At 26.8% G+C, this 17,557-nt stretch overlaps 1 protein-coding gene across 5 annotated transcripts; it reads right to left on the bottom strand.

The window, feature by feature from the left end:
• Nucleotides 1-329: 329 nt before the first annotated feature.
• LOC122627011 (WW domain-containing adapter protein with coiled-coil homolog) lies at nucleotides 330-15,797 on the bottom strand. 5 transcript variants are annotated; one of them, XM_043807723.1, is made up of 14 exons: nucleotides 15,585-15,797; nucleotides 11,685-12,051; nucleotides 10,913-11,414; nucleotides 5,984-6,017; nucleotides 4,427-4,667; nucleotides 3,933-4,018; nucleotides 3,680-3,760; nucleotides 3,165-3,360; nucleotides 2,484-2,870; nucleotides 2,158-2,381; nucleotides 1,923-2,064; nucleotides 1,275-1,501; nucleotides 1,023-1,150; nucleotides 330-880 (listed from the first exon to the last, which is right to left on the bottom strand). In XM_043807723.1, the coding sequence occupies exons 5-14, from the start codon at nucleotides 4,590-4,592 to the stop codon at nucleotides 802-804; spliced, it is 1,716 nt and encodes a 571-aa protein (XP_043663658.1). In that variant the 5' UTR covers nucleotides 4,593-4,667; nucleotides 5,984-6,017; nucleotides 10,913-11,414; nucleotides 11,685-12,051; nucleotides 15,585-15,797; the 3' UTR covers nucleotides 330-801. The 5 variants fall into 5 exon arrangements, with proteins under 5 accessions (XP_043663658.1, XP_043663657.1, XP_043663656.1 ...); XM_043807722.1 differs by lacking the exons at nucleotides 10,913-11,414; nucleotides 11,685-12,051; XM_043807721.1 differs by lacking the exons at nucleotides 10,913-11,414; nucleotides 11,685-12,051; nucleotides 15,585-15,797 and adding an exon at nucleotides 6,266-7,563.
• Nucleotides 15,798-17,557: the final 1,760 nt, after the last annotated feature.

Genomic DNA, 17,557 nt, shown 5'->3' with positions numbered 1-17,557 from the left:
ATAAATTATCGGATCACGTCATTATTAAGATACACACAATTAAATTCTAGTAATCTATAATATTCATTGTTTTATGCTTAAAATATTAAATTTACTTCAAAGTCAGCAATGGCCATCAATTATGCATGATGATATAAAATGCTAATGTCACTAATTAATACTTGTATTTCTATAGCAATAACATTCTTTGTAAAATACCAAATGATAGAAAAAGCATTGTAAATAAGTAAATTATTGCGTCCACAAATTTTTCTTGAATTTCACTTTCTTAATTCACCAGATAAAAATGTGTGGGTAATTAGGTGAGTTAATGGTGATAAAGAACTGGATTAAAACTTGTGGCACGAATTTTATTCCGAGATTTACAACAAAAATGTTCCAACTAGTTAAAATGTCGCATAATCGTGGGATATGAGAAACATTGACACGTATTATAACATAGGTAATACAAGATGCTGTGGACAATTCAGATATACAATTTAGTAGTTTGCATTAAACCGATAGAGTTTATTCACTTTCTATTTACTCAGTGTTGCATCTGTGTGTTGGATAGGCCTCTTGTGCTTCCTAGAGAGGTGGATTCACTAATTAATTAATAAGACTCGTCAGCTGATATCGAAACAGCTTGACCTCTCTAGGCAGCCCATATTCATTTGCTATTATATCACTTCTATCACGATATTATAATTTAGGTACAATTTTAATTATTCAATATTAATGAGAATATTAATAATTATGTTTTATTTTTTGCATGAATTAATTATAGGTTGTAATTATAATTATTTTATAAAGTTTCTTACACTAAGAATCATCAGACATGAAGGAATTTTGGGATTTTAGTTCCTCCAATGTTTGAATTTGTTGACGGAGGAATAATATCCTGAAATGTGTGAAAGATTGACTTAATAGTGTTCAGTGTGAATATTTAAGCGAATTTTTATTGGAAAAAAATGCAAACAGATGAAGAAAAGAGAAGAAAAAATTAAGATGATATTTTGTAACGATATGTAAAGGATATTTACCTTTGTTCCTGTAGTGTTGCCTGAATTTCTGTCAGCCTCACTATCGATCGTGCTGTTTTTAATTCTGCAGATACTCTTGTGCACTGCAAACTGCCCATTGTATGTGCTTCCTCACTAAGTTTTTGTGCCTAAAAGAAAATAATACGTGATTCTTAATTATTATCTACACTTTTTAGCAAGTATACAAATAATGTAAGATTTACAAATGTCAATTACAATTATAGTATGAGAAAATTATATCATATAAATTACCTGTTTCTCAAGGATATCGGCTGGAAAGGCACGCACATGTTGTGTTAAATCTTCTCGATAATGATTAGCGAGTGATGGTGTTAAGGAAGGTGTTAAAGGAGGTTGTACTCTAGACAATGCTTGTAAACCTCCAGTATTACTCAAATTTCCAAGAGAACCTAACGTACTAAGACTTTGCAATGAGCTTAGACCTTGCACCCCAGAATTCGTTCCTCCAGGACTGGTTACTGTAAATGAACAGTAATACAAATAGAGATAATTGCGTATCTATTAAAATATTAAAAGTGACACTGACAAAATGTCTTGAAATATAATAAAGTCCTGAACATGCACGCGATTTTTTATTATATATTTAGCTTTTTTTAAAACTCTTTCTCGTCGACGTTCTGGATATTTCCAGTACGAGCGCATGGCTGCTTAGGAAATGAATTCTAATCAGCTTATCTTTATTGTATTGCATTTCTTATATGTTGTGCATATGAGATATAGACAAAAAATGAACCTCAAATTTTTAATCTGTAGGGTTAAGGATCTCCAGGCAATAATTGATTGAGCATACGTTATATATTACGCAAGCGAAAATAATTCCAATCGAGATATCCATGCTTATAACTATTATGACGGACAAGAGTTAATTTTGAAACTTACATTTTCGAGCATCGATACAATCCTGAGTTTCTGAATGGGTTGGAGTAGGTGGTCCCTCACTGGTAGTATTGCCACTAGTATCAACTTTCAATGGGACCATTACATCATTGCCACTATTATTTCGGTCTCCACTAGCTGATTGCTAAATATGTAGAAATAAACATATGATGTTCCATTATTCTTAATCTTAGATAAAAATGATTTAATATAAGTATTACTTAAAAGAAGAACTTACTTGTCTAGATAACAAGATAGCTGTTTGAATTGTCTGTAACGCTTTCTGCGGTGTAATGTCAGGTTGTTCTTTACTGCCTGTGATTTGAGAAAGGAGTCTTGGTAAGCTTGCTAATGAAACTGGTGGTCCTGGAGCATTACTATTCCCTTGTTGTTGGGTCGGTGAACTTAATTTTCCAGGTGTTTGTGGTGTCGATGGTGGATGTGATGTTAATCGAGGTAATGCTAACAAGAGAAAAAACGAAATAATAAAAAGAATGATCAAATCGTATCTATAAGTTACTACACTATTTGGATAACTTCAATTTAGATTTAATAAAAACATACCAGTGGCCAGTAGAACAGGACCCTGCGGCAGTGGATCATGAGCACAGGATGTTAAAGGTTCAGAAGTTGGTGTAGAATCACCAGGTGAAATATCCATATCTTGAGCTTGACGTTCTGTTCCTGTTTCTTCCCTGCAAGAATCTCTTTCCCTTTCTCGTTCTCTCTCCCTTTCTCTTTCTCTCTCTCGTTCTCTTTCTCTCTCTCTTTCTCGTTCTCTTTCCCGTTCCTTTTCTCTCTCTCTATCGCGCGTAGAAACTTCTTCTCTAGTGCTACCGCCACTTCCACTACATGAACTCCAATATTCCCGCTTGTCAGATTGCCGCGATGATTTACCATCTCGCACGCTGCTACTGCTATTTGATCGCGAGTTGGAATGTTTATCATGACCTATAAAATAAAAGTTGTATCTATTTAATAGATGCAGACATTATTATTAAGCAATTTAATTTTACAGTACTACTATCTATTTTTAAGCGATAGATTAAAGCAATTTTAGCAATGTAAGTTTAATATTTAATATATCAAAGAGGAATTATATTGTTACGTGTGAAATGTTTAAAATCTATTACTGTATTTAACACTTTAAAATAGATTACTTATGAGTTTTTATATTATAATTTTTTTTCATAAAAGTAATTTCTTAGAAATAGAAATTAATTAGCAAATGAAAAACAGACTCACTTGACCTAGAGGAGTAATCATTGGATTGGCGTTGACGATTATCTGTCCGAATAATCCATTCACGTGGTTTTTCCCACTGAGAAACTTCTGTTTTGCAATTATAATAATACTTCTTTCCTGAAGAACTCATATGTTCTGACCAATCACCAAACCTGGCTGTTCGTTCCATCGCACCTCGTTCATCACCGCGTTTATCCTAAACAGACTGTTCTAAAATGTCCGGAAACAATTGAATCTACTACAAATATATATATGAATACCAAAATTTGAACGAAATTATTTTTGTCCATGTGACCTTGAACCTGTTCACCTATTATGTGTTTTGAACTTTTATGAAACTTTCTCGATCTAATTGACCATGTCATTACCAAATTATTTATTATATTTCTATTATAAATGCATTATGCAAGAAAAATATAACTGCAAAAATGTGATATATAATGATATAAAATAGATTTTATAGCTACTATATATAAATATTTTTATATCAAATAAAATTATCATTGGTTACTGACCTGACAAGAATTATGAGCTGGTTTTCTTTGAGACGAAGAATCTCGTGATGAATTTGATGATAATTTTATGGGATGTAAGATCTATAACAAATATGTATAGTCAATTTCTATAGCTTTATTTTTCAATTTTATTGATTAACAACAATGTTGTGATATGATATAAATTATTTGATTGAAAAGACATAATAAGAATATTATAAATTACAAATTATTATAAAAATAGATATATTAAATATCTAAACTGATCTCTTACCTCTCCACTACTCCTATCGTGGTTGGTCCTGTGTTCTGAATCCCTGCTCTCATGGCTTCTCTTGTCTTTTGGTGATCGTGCACAATCTACACATATGCAAGCAAGCATTTTACAGCTGAAAATGTTAAGACACAACCCTGTTTTTATACTGAAGAAAGAAGTAGTATGATTGAATGTTTTGAAATAAAAGTGTCTATAGTTTATAACGACGATAATCTTCTATTCTATTTTTTCTTTTTCAAATAGATCTCTATTCTTGAAGTTAATATATATTAATATAAATTGTTATTACATAAATATGTTTATCAAATTATGTTACATCTTTCTCTTTACAAAGCAATTATATATAACTAAAAATTATTTACATCATATAAATTTTTATTTAAAAATACTATTTTGCATTATAATTTGCGTAATTAATAATTTACAAATAGAGTAAAAATTTCTTAAGCACAAAATGATATATATAATAAATTTTACAAAAATGTGTTTACCGGAATACTTGTCCCTAGAGGAGGATAATTTATAGTCTCTATTTTCTCTCTCCTTCTTATACAGGGGCTTGGAGGTATAACTCCTGGGGCTGTCTCTATCTGCTCCCATTCCCAATCCCAAGCCTCCCGCTGGACTGTAAGAATTGCCATTTGGGGAATCACGCATACGTCCTTCGTAACGATTATCCGACGACGTCGTCGATGAAGAGTAACCACCCTTAGAACTGCTGTACTTTGCGTTCTATAAACAAATTATAACGACAATCATATATACATTATAAGTTACCAATTATATTATAAATATTATAATTTTTATGATAATAACAACGAAAAGACAAAATAATCAAATTATATCAAAGATTGAACTAAAACTTTGTTTAAACTAAACTTTTTATTGGTAAAGCATTGATATATAATAGGACATTATATCAGAATTTATAATTAAAGAAATATTTTACAAATATAAATTAATAAAGATCATATGCATAAAGTATAATAAATAATAATATTTAAATATCACAATATCTTTTTTAAATAAATAGTTCAAAAATATTACAAGTATTGATTTTTCCAAAAGAAAGGTTATGTTTACAAGTTATTGCAGAATCTTTTGCTTTACATTATTTACTTCATAAAAATAGAGAAAATTTATCATTAGATAAAATTAAACTTCTAATGAGTACAAAATACTCTTATAATAACCAATTAATTAAATTCTATATAAATAAAAATCATCTTTTAAAATAATACAAGAACAAGAATAGAATTAGAAGTAAAATAATAGTCTAAGAAAATCTAATTTGCTGAAAAGGAAATAAAGCTTTCACAAAGAGATTAACGTAAATTATTCATATTTTTCATGAAATTTATTTTTGTAGAAGATATATCATTGATTTTATGCAAACAATATTTCATTAAATAAAATATTACAAATAATATTCAAAAGAAAAGTAAAAGTAGAAATTAATCATAATCAAAGATAATTAGAAAAACATAATTTTGCGATAATAACGTTTCCGAATCGTAATTTAAATACTATATAAACAAGTTATTATCGAAAAAAAGAGTATCAATAACGTAGAATCGAGTACGACATATTAACCACAAAATTAAAATATGCGTTTATAGAATACCCACAAATGAATATTTCCAAGAAATGTTTATTGAACGACGCGATGCAGAAAACACGTTACGTCGCGATTCGATAGAAAGATTTGTTGCTTTCCTACATTTTTTTTCACAAAAGAAACATAAATCATTCCAAATTATCGACAGAATAAAAAAAAAAGAAAATTCGAGCGAGATTCTCACGAATGTTAAACTAGCACGAATGAAACGGTTGAAGGAGGGAAAAATAAAACGAACACGTCCTATATGACACAGTACGCGCGACAATAAACGTATAAAATCGGACTCTCACAGGAACGGAGGACAAATAATTGCGGTAAATTGATGCGTGTCAGTCGTGTCATCGAAAAAATACCTCCTTTCGTACCCCTCTCCTCTCAAAGAGAGAAAGAGAGAGAAAGAAAGAGAAAAATAGAGACGAATATTTACCTGGTAGGGATGGGCCTGGTGCTTTTCGAAGTACCTGAAACGATAGACAATAGTTGGTGAATAAAGGCGCGAAATAGCGTCATTTCCACGACGGAATCAAAGACCTTCCATCGGGGAAATGCATCAGTGCGAATAGTGGTGTGTATCACGGAGAGAGCGGTGTAGAGTGGCTCGGACGGACGGACGTCGGAGATGAGAGGTGAGGTGAGTAGTAAGAGCGAGAGAGAGAGAGAGAGGTTGGTTGTGTGTCAGGATCGAGTATTTGACGCGGTGGTGCCCTACCCATCGCTGATCCTTTGTGGTTTCCTCGCATGCATTACCATCAATGCCGGTGTCTGTGGGAAATTCGCGGCCTCGGATGTTCCCTTTTCGGTCGGTCAGTGTCATAAAAACAACATTAACGCTTATTTAACAGTCAACTTTCTTCCTACCCGGACGCCATGTCACATACGTGATCGGCCGCTAGCGGTAATCACGACCAAAAGGCTAGAGTAACGTCCGTGCTCGATGCGCGCGCGCATTTATACCCTCTCTTCGAGTCGTGATACTCAATATCGTAACTAGTCGCCGGTAGCTCTTTTATGGAAATTCAAATAGCGCTTCGTTGAATTACGAAAATGTAAAAAAAGTGTAGTTACTTTTCGTATATCATGCAGTGGTTATTAAATACGAAATTTATATACTCGATATGTAATATGAAACTAAAGTTGACGAGTCGTTTATGAAAATTTCTGATGAGCTTGGATCGAAAGAACATATCGCCATTACTGGAAGTTGGTTACGATCACGGCGGCGTTATATTATCCTATTTAACTTCACGATGGATCGCGTTTTTTGAAGCAACTTACGCTTAGGAAATCTATCGTTTGGTTACCCGTTGCTCAATTGAATAGACTATGGCATAGAAAAGTGAATGGGATAAATCATTAAAAGAAAATGCGGTATCGTAAGTGCGGGCAAAGAACGAAAGAGAGATGACGGAATTTGAAAAACTTGAGAACCATTATTACTGTTATTTCTACCATCGCATCACAATCGCTACTACCACTATCAATATAAATATACGATTTGTTTTTCTTCCATCGAAACTGCATACGTATGTAGAATATTTGTTCTTTTATATACGTTTAATCAAAGAAAAGTTTTCGATATGACGTAACTTTTACATATATAAATTTTCTTCTATTACTCTGATAAGGAAGTTTTGACGCATTAAGAATTTTGTATCTTGAAGCATTCTTTCGATATGACAAAATGAAGACCTTGCAATTGCGGAAAGACATTGTTAATTATAATTTGCAAAGAAGTAAATTTAATTTTAATTGTATAGTGTATCATATATGTGTATGTGTACATGCAACATTGTTTACCTTTGTTATGATTAGGTTATTACCATTATTTTGGTGATTCTTTTTTTTAATTTTCAGAAAATGGCACTGTTTATGCAAAATATAAATATTATCAGTTTTTTAGTTTTTTCCAAATTATTACAGATTAATGATATATAATCTATTTTGCTTCAATTTTGATCATAATATTGTGTTTCCAAAGTATAGTTTTAATATCTTTAATTTAAATAATACTTTTACAAAAGTATTGTTCCAGGCAAGGAAAAAGCAAATATTTTATTGATATATAAAAGTTGCAATAGAAAATTAGGAAATTATTAGAACAAGGATATAGAATAATAAATTGCATAGTATTAAATTATTTAGAAATGCTTTTTTGTGATTTGTTAGGTTTGATGAAATATTATAGTTTGTCAATAGAGAAATTTCTATTTTCTACAACAATTGTGTGTGTGTGTGTGTGTGTGTGTGTGTGTGTGTATAAATTATTAAAAGTTATTCATATGTGTATATATGTGATATTTCAAGAAAAATCATATTACAGAAAAAATAAACAAAAATAAGAAATCTAAATTTGTACCATATCTAAAGTTAACGAAGATAATAGCTCTTGACTTTTATAAAAATAATGATTGTATTTCCTCAAATAAAAAGAGAAAAAAATAATATAAAATATCAGGATATTTCAGAATTGTATCAAAAACATATAAAACACAAAAGAACTCAAAATATAAGAAACAAATAAAAATATGATAGCACAAATAATTTTGTTTAAATCAGAATATGTGCATAATTATTCTACTAATAAGAAAAATAAAAATATTAAAAAGTATAAAAATCTGAAAAAGGAATAGGATTTTAATAAAAACTGATCATTATATTTTAATTTTGAAATTAACAGAAAGACAGCTTAAGAACATTTTATATTTATCAATAGCTTTAAAACTTATTATTTAGAACTTACATTTAAAGTTTTAAAGATTTTACTGATTTTTAAATATTTTAAAGAATATAAAGAAAAACTTAATATCTTCATAAAATACTTCTTTTAATGAGAAGATACAAATATAACAATATTAATCGTTTAAATGCCATCGTGCTTCTTTGCTATTATACCAAAAATGCGAAGATTATTTAGATTTAGGTGCTACTCTAAATAGAAATTATATAGATAATATAAAAAATATTTACACTAAAGAAGATATAGATATATTAAATAAATAAAATAGATTAGAAAACTCATCAAACTCTCTAACATCTAATCAATCATGATAGTTTCTGTAATATTTTAAATTTTAATGAATGGAAACTATGTCTTTGCCTGATTAAAAATTGTTTAGTATATTTTTGTCGATTGATTTTTCAATATGATAAAATCAATTAAATCATTTAAGAGATGTATTTTATCAAGAGCGTTTAAAGCATTTCATACTTTATAAAGCATATGTACAAGCTTTTTATTACAACTGAAGAAGCAAGAAATCTGCAAAAATATTTTACAAAAACAAATTTTCTATTATTATACTATGGGTTAATTTTTCATCTGCCATAATATTATGCTTTTTAGTATAAACATGAAATAAAAAGATACAATAATCTAATGTATATAGTATGTAATTCACAGCAAACAGTTCCAAACTAATATTATTGAGAACTACACTGATGAGATGTTATAAAGATGAATAAAGATGTTACAAAGAAAAAGAAAAGAAAACAAAAGAAAAAAAAAAAGAAAAAAAAAACTATATACTTGTATTAGATTTTTACGAAGAAAATATGAGAAGATATATTGATTTTATATTGCGTTTTATATTTATATATGTAATAGATTGAAATGCATTAAATATAAATATTTTTAAGGTATTTTTTGTATAACAAAATTTAATCATTATAAATTTATAGCCCATATTTAAAATATAATATTTTTATTTTACTATTGCTGAATAAGATAATATAATACTAATTTATAATAAAGCAATAAATTGCTTTATAGTGTTCAAAAGAAATAGATTGTTATATTTCATTTCATCATCTTTATTCTTATGGAACATTACTATTTTGAAACTTAGGTCTTTTTTTCTTATGAAAGTATAGCTTATTATTATTGTTATTGCTGTTATCTTTTTACATAACTGGAACTGTTAGATTTATTTGTTCAGGATACATAATAATTAAATAATGGAAATAAATATATCATACGTACGTAAGACGCGTGTGCGCATGTGTATGTGTGTGTGTGTAAATCAGTAAATTACATTTTTTGGATAGAGAATAGGAACAGTAAGTTCCAATTCTTTTTTCCTGAAAAAGATAATATTCAATAAAGGAAAAAAAAAAAAAAAAGAATATGTGTTTACAATATACAATTTTTATAACAAGTGAGTTATTTGATAATATAAACAGAAGTTATTGTTATATTATGTCAGAAAGTATGATTGTACAAAACAATATTATCTAATAAAAAATTATAGGTTTGTGATCAGATATTGTTATTTAATCGAAGTATTTTGATATGTATTTAAAAAATTGTATAATGTAATTAATTAATATTAATAATTTAAATTCATATTAACGCGCGTTGACTGCCATGTCATCCGAATTCGGTTGACGATTATGATCGCGAATGATTTTAAGTAGTTATTTTAAAGAATAATCAATAGGATGTAATAAGACTAATAAAATATAATTTATTATAAACAATTCAATTTAAAAAATTATTTCAGTTCAAAATAACACGATTGAAGTAAATTAGGTTAGACAATAAATTATTTGTCTTTACGTTTCTTTTTTTTTTGCTTTTTACTAGCCCACGGACTAATAGTATTCAATAATTTCTTAAGTAACTTAGCTATTCTGGTATAAAAAAAATGATTTTTTCTGTTCACTAAATTCATTTCATTTGCCATTAACCACATTCTCTTTGCTACTATCAATTTCGATCTTCTCTTTAATAAACAATTCTTGTAAAATTTGTTTACTGTTCAATATTTACATTTGCATATAATTGGTTATCATTATTATTCCTGTTATCAACATCTGAATCAGAATCTAATGATATAATATTATTTATATTTTATTTTCTTGAAAAACTTAATTCTTCATTATTTTTTCATAAATTTTTATAAACATTGCAACAAGTTTTTTCTTTACTGCAGTTTAACTCACAATTTTGAACTTTTTTATTTTCAACATTATAATAACCAGGTAAACTAATTTCAAAAATTATAGTATTTAATACGCTTCGTGTGCTTGAAACAATTCATTGGCTAAATGTAGACAGAATTTTGCATCTTTGCTGCATCTTGATATGATTTTGTACTATTTTAATTATTCTTTTGTTCATAACAGGTGTGATGTAACAGTTTCCCCACAATTTCTTTTAACAGTCATTGTGTTAAATAAATTAAAACAAATATTTATATACTTATGTTAAATATTTTATATATTTTTTGTATTATATTTATTGAATCATAACATTTATGTGAATGTGAATGTATTTATATAGATTGCTATATAGCGCAATTAACTATAATAATTTGTTTTAAGCTTTATTATTATTAAGAAGATTTTGTTTATTTACCTATTTGAGTGTTATTCACAGATGATTTTAAATTTATACATGTTTTAGATTATCTTTTTACTTCTACTATTATTCTTTAATTCAATAGTGATTATACTTTGGCTTTCATTAGCCTTTTCAAAATAAGAATTTGTTCTTATTGAGACAGATCTCATGTTTCTACACAATTAAATTCTACATTTATATTATTCAATGTTTCCTGATCACCATATTCATTTTGCTTCACTTTTATCTTTGGAGTTAAATTGAAAATTTATTTTTATACTTTCTTTACTTGAAGATTTTAGTTTTAAATTATAGATTTTCTTGTTACTTTCATCTCTTTCACATATTTCATTCTCTAGAGAAATGCTTTTTTCCTATCAGTTGGTTAATCATTTACAGTGTTATCTTTTTTTAATTCTAAAACACTGTTATCATTATATTTTATCAGATATTCAAATTGATATTGTTATAAAATATTTTTACATTTGTAACATTTTTAATTTTGCTATGTAGTGTCCTGAAAAGAAAGAAAATAACTATTATTAATATGTTTTATTTAAATCAGGATGCAGAAAAATGCAATAAATGATGTTATACATCATAACTATATCTTTATATAAATATAAAATTATTGATAGTATAATTTAGTATTGTACATATGTATGAAATAATGGCTTTTTATTTTTGTATTAATTATCTTGGATTGGAGAATATTCATTTATAAAATCCCTATATCCTATTATAAAATTAAATTTGGACACTTAAAGAATATTATGAAGTTGATTACCTTTCTTATATTGCATATATTCCATTAACTTGAAGTAGCTCTTATGGCTCTTATATCTTGTTTGTTCTCTTTATATATCCTTTTATTACTACAAGATTGTATAAGTACTTCATAAGCTCTTGTGTCAAAATTATATTATAAAGGAAATTCTGCTGCATTTGATTGAAACTTTGACACTTTAAGTATTATGCCATTCAATCAATGCAAAAAATTAAACAGTGATCCAAAGGAAGTAATTGCAGTAGCAATAATTTCATTTTTTCATTGGCATGCTATTATTTATTTTTCTTCATAGATGATATACCAATAAGTACTACACATACATAAAGTTTGATTAGGATGTAAAGGAATATTTTTAATAATTTTCCTGTAACATTCAACTCTCATTAGGATACAAATTTATTTACAGAATAACAAAATCTGTAAGAAGTTCTCATGTTATTATTGGATTTAAGATACTATGGTAATAATGACACAATTGTTTTTTTAAATATAATAATAAAAGTATCTAACAAATATTCCATAGAGTGTCTGCAAAAAGTACCAATTTATATGATAAATTAATTGTAAAGAAAAGATTTTTTTATGATTATTTAAAGTATATATCAAGATAAGCATGTAGATTAAAAATAAGTTTGGTACAAGTTTGACTCAAATCCTTTTTTTTTTTTTTTTTTTTCTTTTCTTTTTGATACTTTTAATTCCATATCTATATATATATATATTGCCAGTAAGTCTAACATAGAATTAAAATAATCATTAAAAAGAATGTCATTAAAACGTCATTAAGAAAATTTGATATATATCAATAATGATTCTGTAAAATAAATTTTGTTCAATAAGTAATTTATTTATATACAAATTTTTTAACTCTATCATTTTTATATTCTTTTCTTTAGTAAAGTGTAAGAAATAAATGTATAAGAATAAAACCAAGGTAACGTTAATAGACTTTTTTTATCTTGATTATAAAATTTTGTATAACATTTATTTATATTGATGCTTATGTTCCTAAAATAAAAAAGTAGTATTTATTTTTTTATCTAATTTTTCCTGAATTAAATAAGTTGTGCAAAATGTAAATGACACATATAAGCATGTAATCTGATGTAATTCTATTTATTTGCATTTTCTTTATGACTTTACCATAACTACTATTTTTTTTTAGACATCTCAATATTCCTGTTATTTGTATCACTTGAAATTACATTTCATTTTTTCAATATTTTATCAAAAGGAAAGAAATTGATATGATATAAAATTGAGAAATTCATAAAACTTTGAAACTAGTACTATATTGTTATTTAGTTATGATTTGTGGTTTATGACAGGCAGTCAACATATTTTATCAGTCATTACTGAACATGTTCAGTAAAACATTGTCGCGTATAATTCTAGTTGATTATAAAGAATTTAATAAGAGCATAACTGAGACAAATTCTTATATAGATTTTATAGTTGCAGATTATAAATAAAAACAAAAGCAAACGTGAGTCCACATTCCATATTCCAAATATACTCAACATTCAAGGTGTTAAAATTTATAGAGACATAATTAAGAAATATGTATAAAACTTATTTTATATATACATACGTATAAACATATATAATAATATAATGCATTATTATCTTTTTTAGAACCAGTTCTCAGAGAATTAATACTGGTAACCAGCAATAAAATAAATATATAGATTTTTTTTTAAAGTACAATTTATGTATATTACATCATAAACTCTTTTAAAGAAGATATACTATAATTCTTGTATATAACTGTATACATTTTTGTAAACTCAGAAACCTATGGAAATAAATCTGTTGTTAAAGATTGTTTATATTTCTTGACAATATTTTTCCTTTTTTTGTTAACCATAGTATTTTTATATATGTATATTCGTAACAATGCAATGTTAATTAACAATATGAAATATTCTGTACAGCTTAAAAAAGTTTATTTGGAATATATTTGTAATATAATACTGATAAATTAATAATTTTGCAATTAATTCATAGAAAACCTAGAAATTCAGAAAATTATGAAACTTTGAGAATATATAGAGCATATATAGATACACAATCTTTTTTTTCTATTCAAATCCATTTGAAGGGATAAAGTTACTACTTGAAAATTCAACTATTTTTTTATTTTATATCGCAGTTTTGAATTGTTAGATACAAGTTACTTCTTTTAATTAGAATTATCATTTGGTAAAAAATTTATCAATTGTTTATATAATTGGAAAAGTTATAAACAAATATATTAATAATTTTTTTTACATTAAATCTTAATCGATAGTTTAACTAACTATGAAACAGCGTAATACTTTCTACAAATACAAGTTTTGTTGTCTTAATGAATTGTATTTCTTGACCATTAAAAATTGTCATTGTATTTATATCTGTTCCATGGTAAGCAGTTCTTCTAACACTTAAAAAAGTAAGGTAATTTATATTATATACTTTTGTCTCTCACTACATAATAGGTTAATATATCTAATGGAAATAAAGCAAAAAGAAAGAACTGTCAGATATAACTTATCTTTATTAGAACTTATTTTTAAACTAATTATTAATTTTTTTTATTTTCTCATAAAGAAGATGAAGTAATACAAAAGTTTAATAAACAATTAAAGTATTTTTTTTAAATAACCATTCTTTATGGTTATGAAACTTAAAAAAAAAGAAAAAAAAAAATGCTTAAAACAGAAATTTGTTACATTATGTTTATCATATAATAGCATAATTTCCACATATGGAACAATTTACTGGATTTATAAAATCTTGTGAAAAAGCTAAATGTATTGGATTTTCAAACTTATTTAGGTTTTCAATGATTTATGTACTTTCATATCATGCATAAACCAATACTTCATAATACTTTATGGATGAAAATTAATTATAAATAAGAGATTATAGTTTAATAACATTATTCCATGCATGTAAATTAACACAGTAATTAAATATAAAAAAATTAAGAAATTGTCTACTTAATTAATTTTCAAATGCATTCTTATTATCCCTGATTTTTATGTTATTTAGACATAGTTGATGGATTATAAATTATCTTACTTTTTAAATATATGTTTTATATTATTTCACAATAAATGTTAAAAAAACTGCTCGTCATGCAACATATATATAATAAAATAAAATTCAGTTCTTCAGTTGTTTAGGAATAATTCATTAATACAATAAAGCTTGTATTTATATTTAAAAGAAGTATTGTGCTATTTCATAGTTATTTGAATTACCAATTGATTGATGAATAATGAAATATGATTTTATGTGAAAAAATGAATTTTAAAATTTATTAACATTTTTGCTTATCTAATTAACAATTGATAAATTTTTTACTAAATAATAATTTTAATTAAAAAAAGTAACATCTAAAATCTTTCTTTTTTTATCTCTTACAATTTGCTATTTATAATATAAAATTGGAAAATAATAAATTTTCAAGGATCTGTTTAATCCCCTTGGTGTGAATTTAAGCTTGAAAAAGAAATTGTATAATACATACTCTACATATCCTTAAAGTTTTATAATTTTGAGAATTTGAAGATCTTCCCTTATATAGTAAATATAATCTGGTTTATCTTTATAATAAATATTATAACATTAAAATATTTTTATTAGAAAAATATAAAATTCTGGAATTTATAAATGTATACACTTCTCATCAATAATATAAAAGAAGTAATCTTAAAATCAACTAAGAAGACATACAAAAAATGATAGAAATAACAACAAATGGTGAATACATATTACAATCCATTGCAGAAATCTGCACGATTTTATATTATAAAGATTTAAAAAATGTAAACAGAATTTAGAAATAAATACGAAATGTTCGAACAAATGGGTAACACGTTGTGAGAGATGTATAAAAATATATAATATTACCTTGCTTCGGGATGCTCGTCATCTTGTTATTGGTTATGTTTATAGGAGTTTCCGTGGAAGCGATGTTTATGTCAAAGAATCACTTCGAATTAGTTGTTTATATTACATAAAATCATTTTATACAAATGTGACACACCTTATATTAGAAGAAAGAGTTCAAAACAAACTAATCAACAGTACCTTCTCACACACTACACTCTCCGGACAACCATATTGATACTGCCATTTACCTTTAAGAGAGCGTTATTCGCACCTTGCTACAGCGTCATCTAGATCATTTTAATTCGTTTATGGACAAATTAGTGCGATAGCTGATTGGTTCATCCGATGCAGCAATAGAAATATTGTAATATTTACTAGCGCCACTGTTTCTCCTCCATTTTTCTTAAATTTTCTCTTCTCTCTTATTTTTTTGTTTTTACTTGTTATTTAATTCCTTCGACTTTGACGTAGAATGTGGTTAATAAAGACAAAAAGATATTTCTTATATCTTGTATATTTGTCCATAACAGCGAAATTAATCGGTATATGTGGATCCCACATTCTTTTATATACGTTTTTTTTGTATATATCGTATATTTGTATATAATGTAATATTACGTACAATCGTATTTTCATTTATATTTATGTGAAAAAATGAATTATATTATTAATCGTCTATCTCAAAAGTTCCGAGACTGATTTTATTTCTGGCGTATAAGCGACGTTAATAATAAACGCAATAATAATGGTAGCATCTTAAACCAATAGATGTGCATTTTATCAGTCAATTATCAGCGAATAGTGTTAAGTAATAAACCTACGGTCGTAGTGTATTAACATTGTTGTGTCACAGATCGTAATGGAGCAACAGGCAGTAATTCGATTTTACGATTTACTCGGTAAAATTGCTACGAAGACATTCGAGTCTATGAAAAAAGCTTTCGGCGATAATTGTTTAAGTCGTTCACGAGTTTTTGAGTGGTTTAATCGTTTTAAAGAAAAACAGGTATCGTTCGAGGACAATGAAAGCATGGCATCCCATTTCAAATTCATTCGACGAAAACATGAAAAAAATTCGTGATCTTTTGAAAACCGACCGTAATCTTCCATGCAGAAATATCACTGAAGAACCGAATATCTCTAAATCAAATGTTCAAAACACTCTTTGGAATGTTTTGAAGAAGATAAAAGTGTACAAAGTTTGTCCTACGTATCTTGTCTTCTGAACAAAAAACAAAACAAAACAAAAAAAGAAAAAACGACGCGTAGACGCCTGTCGTAACTTGATTGAAATTGTTGCAAATGAAAAATGTGGACAATTCTTTTCTAGAAAAAATCATCAAGGATGACGAGATTTGGTGTTATTAATATGAACCATTAATATGAACCTGAGATTTGGACCATTAATATGAATCACAAAACGACAAAGTACAGAATGGGTTCGCTAAAATCGAAGAATGTGCGAATGACAAAATTGAAAATGAAGACAATGCTCGTTGTTTTTCTTGACGTTCATGGAATTTATTCCCATCGGCACTATTGTAAATTCCCATTATTATTTGGTGTCATATATTATTAGCCATTATATATTGGGTGTCATCAATGGAAGAAGAAGGATTTCTTTTTACTGCACGATAATGCACTCGTTCACAGGACTGCAGCTGTAGCGCAGTTTCTAGGGAAGAAACAAGTCTCAGTATTTAACCATCCTCCATATTCACTCGATTTGGCACCGAGTAACTTTTTTTTGTTCCCTAAAATAGAAATTATATTATAAAGGACATATGTCCTTTAGAAATTTTTTGAAATGCTTGCTATTTTTTTTAACACGAAATCAAATTAGATCAAAATTATTTGTTGATTTTTTGTAGCATGTAATTTAATTTGTGATATAAATTTTAAGCCAATCTATGAAATTATTTAGAATTTTAGATTATAAAACTGATATGCATACATATATGAGTTCATATAAATGGCTATGAATTTGTATG

This window comes from Vespula pensylvanica, chromosome 2 (genome assembly GCF_014466175.1).
Source record: "Vespula pensylvanica isolate Volc-1 chromosome 2, ASM1446617v1, whole genome shotgun sequence".
Classification (NCBI taxonomy): Eukaryota; Metazoa; Arthropoda; class Insecta; order Hymenoptera; family Vespidae; genus Vespula; species Vespula pensylvanica.
Note: the sequence above shows the minus strand (reverse complement) of the source record. Positions and strands in the feature narration are given on the sequence as shown.

Excerpts from the sequence above, each read along its gene's own strand:
- LOC122627011 (XM_043807721.1), bottom strand. The coding sequence starts at position 6,306 with ATGGTAATGCATGCGAGGAAACCACAAAGGATCAGCGATGG. Across the intron at positions 4,668-5,983 it reads ACCAGGCCCATCCCTACCAG|AACGCAAAGTACAGCAGTTC; the intron begins GTAAATATTCGT and ends ATTTGTTTATAG. Across the intron at positions 881-1,022 it reads GCAACACTACAGGAACAAAG|GATATTATTCCTCCGTCAAC; the intron begins GTAAATATCCTT and ends CACACATTTCAG.